Below are 9,280 nucleotides of genomic sequence, written 5' to 3'. Positions count from 1 at the left end.
TCTCTCTCTCTCTAAGGCAGTGTTTCTCAACTGGTGGTCCATGGTGACTTTTTGGGTGGTCCACAGGACGTTCACTATATTTGGTATTAAACAGGAGATTGGTGCATACATTTTTAAATTTACTGAAAATGCGGTACGAAAAATTTTATCAAAATAAGTAATTGGCCATTCATTTTATTGTATTATTCCTATTTAGGAGATATTTTTCAAACCAAAATGTTTGTTGTCCATGCTTTATATATCATTACTCAAAAATGAAATGGTCCGCGATATTTTTTTAAATTGGGCTGGTGGTCCGCGGCCTGACACGAGTTGAGAACCACTGCTGTAAGACAAACAGCTCTCTTTCTTAGAACCCCACCTTCACCCCGCCACCAATAACAGTATAATCCAACAGAAAACGGACGTCCTTCCTTTTGATCCAGCAGTTTCGGGGAGACCAAAGAGAATCGAGGAGTATGACGGCATTCAAAAGGTTTCTGATCATACGCCTTAGAGTTGGCAGATGTTTCAAGCGAGTTATATCATTTTTAGAACAAGAATTTTTGTTGGAATGCTTAGGTTGGCAAATATTTCAAGAGGATAGTGAGGTGTGTAGAAAATAAATCGCAAAGAAAATGGTGTTACGAACATTTCTTTTGAATTTGCGAGCGTTGTTGTTGGTGTAACGGTCCTTGAGAACGTTACTTTTTGTCGCATTACGAATTCATGTGAAACTATCGATACTTTGTGGTTAAATACGATCAGAGAGAGAGAGAGAATGTTTGCTGTACTGTATGTAGTGATGTGGTAATAAAAAATAGTAGTTGTAGCCCCAGGTTCATCAGAAGGACTTTGAGCAAGATTTCATTTGGTTTCGACACAAATTTTGAAACATTGTAAAGCACCCATTGACTCCCACCTCTTTAGCTCATTGTATTTATGTATCTATCCATCTGTCTATCCATCTGTTTATCTATCTATCTATTTATTTATCTATATATCTTTTTATCTGTCTGTCTATTTACCAGGAGCTCGAAGAACAGAATCGCTTGCTAGTACGTGTGAGCAAACGACAGGAGGCAGCCCTGACCCGGTACCACGACATGAAGAGCGAACTACCACACATCCTGGAGGCGCACAAGATCGAGATTAAGATGCTACAGGAGAAGCTAAGAAGGGTGGGTGTCTGGCTTGTACTCTAGGTGAAGTAGGAGGGTTCGTAACATACTTTCCTAGGCGATTTATTTTACCTGATGCACCCGAACATCGTCTTGTAAAGTGAGCGAATTACCACACATCCTGGAGGCGCACAAGATCGAGATTAAGATGCTACTGGAGAAGCTAAGAAGGGTGTCTGGCCTGTACTGTAGGTGAAGTAGGAGGCTTCTTAACATACTTTCCTAGGCGGTTTATCTTGGTACACCTGAACAGTCTCTTGTAAGCTATTTATATCAACGCTATTTTTTTTTTTCGACATACCTTAAATCAGTAACATAGTATAGGGTGTTGAATTTTAATATGCAGAATAAATCGCAAAGGAAGAGGTGCTACGAAATCTCCAAAGGCACTTAAAATACGTATGTTTAATTCTTAGTAAATACGGATTACTTTAGGTATCATTTTAAGGGCAAGAGATTAAGGTATTGGAGGAGAAATTTAAGGGGATGCTTTTTTCACATATTTCTTTCGTTTTCTGAGTCGTGAAGAAGAAGAAGGAAGACGATGAAGAGGAACGGAGGAGGAGGAGAAGGAGGAAGATGAAGAAGGAGGAGGAGGAGAGGAAAGAGGAGGAGGAGGAGAAGAAAGAGGAGGAGGAGGAGGAGAAAAAGAAGAAGAATGGACGTGAATCTCTCTCTCTCTCTCTCTCTCTCTCTCAGATCTACCTCAATTTTCCTGCCATCGTCTTTCTCACATGCAACTCTACGGGAATTTCTCGCCTTTTTTCATTTTCTTTTGTGTGGTATTTCCCCCTCACTCTAGTGGTGGTAGTAGTAGTAGTAGTAGTAGTAGTGGTGGTGGTAGCAGTGGTGGTGGTGGTAGTAATAGTAGTAGTTGTAATAGCAGTTGTAGTAAAGAAAATATCCATGAGACAGATATTACCAGGTAGTTGACTCACCTCGTCCTGTCAGTGCCACCGCGTGAAGGCCCCCCTCTCCACCACCATGTGTAGTAGTGTAGGTGTAGATTATGAGTGTATCTTTAATCCAGGCCAGATGAGAAATACCCAGCCATGACTCACCCTTCCACACTTGCACTCTCTCTCTCTCTCTCTCTCTCTCTCTCTGTATGTTTGTGTGACTTCCTTTTGTGTGTGTGTGTGTGTGTGTGTGTGTGTGTGTGTGGAGTGGAGGGTATTACCCGGGTTTTAGGCAGGGAAGGGGTGACGTTCCCAGAACCACTGCCGTTGACGATTCCTGGACCCGCCTTAGTTGCAGACACATGCGGAAGAGAGAGAGAGAGAGAGAGAGAGAAAGGAGCAAACACAACAACAACACTTCCTCTCCCACGCCCATTCTCTCCATCTCGTCCTTCCTTACGTTCATTCTCTCCATCTCTCCTTTACCTCCCCCGCTCACCTTCCTCCCCTCCTGCAGGCGACGGAGGAGGGACGGAGGGGCCAGGAGAAGCTTCGCGTGACGGAGGGACGGCTGGCGAAGGTGACGGAGGAAGTGACGCGGCTGAGGGAACTAACGAAGAAGAGACATTTGCCGGAGAGGGACCAGCTCAACCAAAAATTATCCTCCACAACACTAGCTCTACAGGAGAAAGAGAGGGAGGCACAGGTAGAACTTTATATATATTATTTTAAGCGATTTATATTATTTTAAGTGATTTTTTTTTTTATTAATGTTGGTGTAATTCTGATATTTTCTTTCAGTGTATATTTCGTAACGGATTCGCATTGTTTATTTTTGTTCGTCCACCGTTTTCTTTGGGTAACTTTTCGCCCCCTTTTGAGCGTCCTATTCTCTCCGCCTCTCCTTTTCTCTCTCTTTCTCTCTTCTCTCTTTATCACTTCTCGAATTTTCTCTCCTGTCTTTTTCTCTCCTCGCATTTTCTGTGTTCTCTTTTTCTCTCTTCTCCTTTTCCTCTCCTTTCTTTTCCTCTCTTCTCTCTTTCTCTTGTCACTTTTCCTCTAGTTCTCTCTCCCAATTTCTCTCCGCATTTTCTCTTTTTCCTCCTTTTTTCGCTTTTTCTCTCCTCTCTCTTTCTCTCTTCTCCCTTCTTCTCTCTTTCCCACGACGATAGCTCCACGGAAGAAGGAAGTATAGATAGAAGATTATATAGTGTTTTGTGTGTTTTAGGGCCTCCGTTTTTATATTAAATTATCTATCTATGGTCTCCAGTATATTGAGAGAGAGAGAGAGAGAGAGAGAGAGAGAGAGAGAGAGAGAATAACAACACTAGCTTTGCGGAGAAAAAGAAGGAATATGTAAATACAAATCGTTTTCTGTTCGCCTTCCTGTCTTTGTGTTCGCGTTTTTCGTTTTGCATGTGTACCGTTCAGTGTATTATTTATTTATTTATTATTTTCTTCTGTAATAACAACAGGAGTTTTGCAGAAAGATTAGGAAATACAGCCATAGATATACACTGCCAAAATATATCAGCATATTTAACATTGTATCTGTATTTTACTGTGTATCTCTATGGTACAGGAGTTGGCACGCCGTGTGGGGATCCTAGAGAAGGCGATGAAGCAGCAGGTACAGGCAGAGGTGGCCAGGCATCGAACAACGGCCAAGAAGCTGTTTAATTTGCAACGGGAACACCACGAGCTTCAGGACTTGCTTAAGGTTACTCGTTCTGCTTGTTCATCTCTTTGTGGCTCCTTATTCGAGGTGTGTTTGTTTGTGTGTGTGTGTGTGTGTGTGTGTGTGTGTGTAGATGGAGTACATGTAAAAAGAATATCATATAAAGAGAATTACATTACAAAAGAAAAGGTGTGTGTGTGTGTGTGTGTGTGTGTGTGTGTGTGTGTGTGTGTGTCTGTGTGTGTGTGTGTGGAGTACATGTAAAAAGAATATCATATAAAGAGAATTACATTACAAAAGGAAAGGTGTGTTTGTGTGTGTGTGTGTGTGTGTGTGTGTGTGTGTGTGTGTGTGTGTGTGTGGAGTACATGTAAAAAGAATATCATATAAAGAGAATTACATTACAAAAGGAAAGGTGTGTGTGTGTGTGTGTGTGTGTGTGTGTGTGTACCTGTATGTGTGTGTGTGTGTGTGTGTGTGTGTGTGTGTGTGTGTGTGTGTGTGTGTGTGTACCTGTATGTGTGTGTGTGTGTGTGTGTGTGTGTGTGTGTGTGTGTGTGTGTGTGTGTGTGTGTGGAGTACATGTAAAAAGAATATCATATAAAGAGAATTACATTACAAAAGAAAAGGTGTGTTTGTGTGTGTGTGTGTGTGTGTGTGTGTAGATGGAGTACGTGTGAAGAGTATATAATATAAAGAGAACTACATTACAAAAGAAAATGTGTGTGTGTGTGTGTGTGTGTGTGTGTGTGTGTGTGTGTGTGTGTGTGTGTGTGTGTGTGTGTGTGTAAAATACTCCTTCCCATAACAGAAGTGAGAATCAAAACCAAATTCCATACACCAGGCAACTAACAAAAGAATTATTGGTGTTTATATGACCCTTTATCTGTTTATTTATCTGTCTATATGTATGTAATTATCTGTCTGTCCTATGTACGTAATTATGTCTGTTCTGTGTACGTAATTATGTCATGTATGTATGTAATTATCTGTCTGTCTATGTACGTAATTATGTCTGTAATTATCTGTCTGTCTTATGTACGTAATTATGTATGTAATTATTTCTGTCCTATGTACGTAATTATGTCTGTTCTATGTATGTAATTATCTGTCTCCTGTGTATGTAATTATATGTTCTATGTACGTACTTATGTCTTCTATGTATGTAATTATGTCTGTTTTATCTATGTAGGTAATTATCTGTTTATCTGTGTATGTAATTATCTGTCTGTTTTATTTATGTATGTACTTATCTGTCTATTTATATATGTAATTACTGTATCTGTGTTCTATCTAAGTATATATCAATCTACTATATCCATCCATCTATAACCCTCTCCCCCTGCCGTACAGGAGCGAGAGGCGGAACTGGACTCCCTTCACCAAGACAGCAGTAGGAGGATCAGTGGTGACAGTAGCTCCACAACGGCCACGTCATCCCGCTCGGGCTCCCTCTCCGCCAGGCTCCCCTCAGGCAGGACCAGGGGCAGCGGGTCATCAGCTACGTCAGGGGTGGTGTCCGCCCTTGACCACCCGTCCAGCGAATCAAGAGCATCGTTACCGTTGGAGGCGTTAGTTGCACCATAATTAAAAACACTTTCATTTCATATTTAAACCCATTTTCATATTTAAACCCTTTCTCTGCCCTTGACCACCCGTCCAGCGAGTCAAGAGCATCGTTACCGTTGGAGGCGTTAGTGGCACCGTATTTAAAAACCGTTTCATTTCATATTTAAACCCATTCATTTCATACTTAAACCCTTTCATCTCATATTTAAACCGTTTCATTGCATATTTAAACCCATTTTCATATTTAAACCCTTTCATTTCATATTTAAACCCATTCATTTCATACTTAAACCCTTTCATTTCATATTGAAACCCTTTCATTTGCTGTCTGACACTTGCAGGGATTGGCTGTGTGGTCTGAAGAACTAGTCAGGTAAAGGAATGAAAGGATTTCATTTTTTTTTAATGCGAGAAGGAAGGAACCAAAGGCTGAGCCCAAAACTGTTCCTTCCAAGAAAAAAAAAAAATAAGATCCGATCATTTCGAGATGCTTGGACACTGCGTTTGAAAGACTGGAGATTGTAGGAAGTAGGAAATACATACAGAGGGAGACAGTTCCAGAGTTGACCTATTGCATAAAAGAAGGACTGGGAGTAACGGTTAACTCGTGCATTAGGGAGTTGGACAGAAAAGGATGAGAGTTTGCTGCTAGTCGGGTGCTACGCGCCCGTCGTAGAGGTGGAGGAATGCATGCAGACAGTTCAGAGGAGCAGTGACCATTGAAGTAGCGATAGAAAAGAGATAAAGATGCAACAGTGCGACGAAGAGACAGAGGTTGAAGGACGTCAGTAAGAGGAGGAGAGTTAATGAGACGAAAAGCCTTTGACTCCACCCTATTGAGAAGAGCTGTATGTGGGGAGCCTCCCCACACACGAGAGTTGTACTCCACACGGGCGGATAAAACCCCTGTATAGAGTCAACAATTTGCAGGGGTATAGAGGGAATGGAGTCGGCTTAGCACACCTAATCTCTTGGAAGCAGATTTTACAAAAGCTGTAATATGATCTTTCCAAGATAAGTCCCGAGTAAATGAAACCCCAAGCATGTTGAACGATGATGCAGGATTAAGCTGGGTATTATTAAACATTATTGGGTATACCTGTGGAAGAGTGTCGGGTTGATAGGTGTAAAAACTGAGTCTTTGATGCATTAAAAACAACCAGATAATTTTTACCCCAGTCAGAGATACGAGCCAAGTCAGACATTAGGTGTGCCATAGCCTCATCCCTTGTTTGTTGAAGTAACTGCTGAGATGGACGTTGCGGGAACCGAATGGAAAGGTGAAGGGTGGAGTCATCAGTGTATGAATGGATAGGGTTAGATGTACAGCTTAGAAGGTCATTGATGAATAAAAGGAAGAGAGTTGGTGATAGGACAGAGCCCTGAGGGACACCACTGTTGATAGCTCTAGGAGAAGAACGATGGCCGTCTACAACAGCGGCTATAGAACGATCAGAAAGGAGCTATAGATGAAGGCACAGATAGAAGGGTAGAAACCGTAAGAGAGCAGTTTGGAAATTAAAGATTTATGCCAGACTCGATCGAAAGCCTTTGAGATGTCAAGTGCAATGGCAAAGCTTTCACCAGAGTCCCAAAAGGAGGATGACCAGGAGTCTGAAAGGTAGGTGAGAAGATCGCCAGTGGAGCGTCCCTGACGAAACAAACATACGACTGCCGCTGAGGGTACACAGCATAGTAGCTCGTATCTGGGGGTCATAACTTAGCCCACATTTATCCCGTATCTCAGATTTTTTTTTATCTGTGAAACTTCGGACTAACTTGCTTTGATATTTTGCAGGAAACATGAAGAACTAAAAAAGGCTAAATCCCGTATGCACACCCCTAGTATTGTAAGCCATGTTTATAGTCATAGCATTGTCTTAAAATGTGTACCTGAGAAATTTCACTCCAGTCCAGTAATTTGGCGTGAAATATAGGAAGATTTGTTAGAAAGGGTGATGGCCTGTTGACATACTCGTAAAAGTCACAACCTAACCTATATTCATTCCACTGTTAAAGTTTCTGCCTTTCATACTTGAGTGGCAGATGGAAGAGGGTGGGAGTTTGCTTGATCCCCTTCCCATGCCCCTGAAGACCGACCTAAGGGGGTGTACCTTAACCAGTGTGGAGCCAAATATTTTCAGTGGCTTGGCTTGCCATAAAGGACACACATCCGTCCATCCATCCATCCATTCATCCATTCATCTGTCAGTCAGTCCATCCATCCATCCATACATACATACAGTTACTGAACATACACTGACAGGTACATGCAAGGCCTCTACCTTTTATACAGTCTTGCTATAACCACACAATTTTAAACAGCTTAGGAGAGACTTCTGTAATAATTATGCTTCGTAAACCCCATCAAATTGACGACTTTTTATTTCTTGCTCTCCATACGATTCTGTTCACCTTCAGATTGATTCTTTGAAGGGTTAGATCCAGCCAGCATTAACCTCTTCAAGGCAACTCTGGAACTGTCTCCCTCTGTCTGTATTTCCTGCTTCCTATGATCTCCAGTCTTTCAACCGCAGTGTGTCCAGGCATCTCGAAATGAACGAATCTTGAATTTGGCTCTCTGTTTTTTTTTGTTTTTTCTTGGAAGGAACGGTTTTGCGGGCTTCAAATCTTTGGTTCCTTCTCCTCGCATTAAAAAAAAAAAAAAAAAAAAAAAAAAGCCATATCCCCTATGTTGAATAAAATCATCTTTTAGCATCAGGTTTGAAATATAAAAGGCCTTATCGTACTGAAGGGATGAACTGGTATAGGAGATCCAATTCCCTTAGTAAAACGTTTAACTGGTATAAGAGACCCAATTCCCTTCTTAGTAAAACGTTTAACTGGTATAAGAGATCCAATTCCTTTCTTAGTAAAACGTTTCGAGTTAATTCCTTCGTCCCTCTGGCTTTACAGGAACGGCCGTCTACCCCCCATCAGTGGAGAGGTCCGGCGTGGAGGGCATGAGGGCCTGGGAGTGACCACCTTCCTGGGGGAGTCGCCGGAGCCCTCTACCAGGAGGATCAGACACCGAACTCTATCCACAAAGGTAAAGAAGACGTAAAAAGCATCGTACCGTCTCTTAGGTCACGTCCAGACCAGATGCTTGCTGCTGCTGCTGCGTGTGTGTGTGTGTGTGTGTGTGTGTGTGTGTGTGTGTTGGAGAGAGAGAGAAAAAAAAGATTGTGTGTGTGTGTGTGTGTAGAGAGAGAGAGAGAGAGAAAGGGAGATTTTGCGTGTCTGTATGTTTTAGAGAGAGAGAGAGAGAGAAAGGGAGATTTTGTGTGTGTGTGTGTGTGTGTGTGTGTGAGTGTGTTTTAATGTGTACCTGTATTTACACCATCGAGATATTAACAGCACATCAATTGGCAGGAGGGTGTAGAGGAGCGTCGACCAATTCGTATGCGACGGCGAGGCAGATCCCCAAGAGTGACAGGGGAAGAGGGAACAGGAGCCCCTAGCGCCACCCCGTCCCCTGCCACCACCCCAGAGCCACACGCACGCAGGTCAGACCCCGACGGAGATGCCCTGGACGATGACGCTACACACCCAGGACACACAGACCACCACAGACGACAGCAGCTCAGCACCTCACTCAGCGACGCCCGTCAGAGTGAAGAAGCCCCTCAGGAGGAGAACGAGAGCCCAGCTAGACCCAGAATGGTGCGCGAGTTCTCCCTGATCGAGAACTATCCACCCAGGGAGCGAGTAACATTAAATGGCGGATCTAGTGGTGGGTCAGACAGTGGCACATCCCCTCCGCCACCTTCCCGATCTGTCCCACCTCTCGCCAATTCTCGTCCCACCTCTCGTCCCCCTCGTAAGAGGTCCCCACGCCCCACGAAAGCCAGGAGACATAACACCGTCACGGCTGCTGATCTCCGCACCTTCTCCAGCCTCTCCAAGCTTGACTCCGCATCGTCCCCTAAACCCACACGCAGCGCCATCACACCTTAAGTTGGGTGACAGTGATG

At 43.1% G+C, this 9,280-nt stretch overlaps 1 protein-coding gene across 1 annotated transcript in view; it reads left to right on the top strand.

The window, feature by feature from the left end:
* LOC145418770 (uncharacterized) overlaps window positions 1-9,280 on the top strand; it is a 24,075-nt gene extending 14,795 nt beyond the window's left edge. Inside the window, exons 4-9 of the mRNA XM_080287104.1 lie at window positions 1,011-1,160; window positions 2,577-2,765; window positions 3,642-3,779; window positions 5,091-5,308; window positions 8,223-8,355; window positions 8,679-9,280. Of these exons, the coding sequence (XP_080143230.1) occupies window positions 1,011-1,160; window positions 2,577-2,765; window positions 3,642-3,779; window positions 5,091-5,308; window positions 8,223-8,355; window positions 8,679-9,263 (1,413 nt within the window). The 3' untranslated portion in view covers window positions 9,264-9,280. The remainder of the gene's footprint in view (window positions 1-1,010; window positions 1,161-2,576; window positions 2,766-3,641; window positions 3,780-5,090; window positions 5,309-8,222; window positions 8,356-8,678) is intronic.

The sequence above is a fragment of the Coenobita brevimanus genome, chromosome 116 (assembly GCF_032717465.1).
Source record: "Coenobita brevimanus isolate Jiangsu-jjx chromosome 116, ASM3271746v2, whole genome shotgun sequence".
In the NCBI taxonomy this organism is placed as follows: Eukaryota; Metazoa; Arthropoda; class Malacostraca; order Decapoda; family Coenobitidae; genus Coenobita; species Coenobita brevimanus.
Note: the sequence above shows the minus strand (reverse complement) of the source record. Positions and strands in the feature narration are given on the sequence as shown.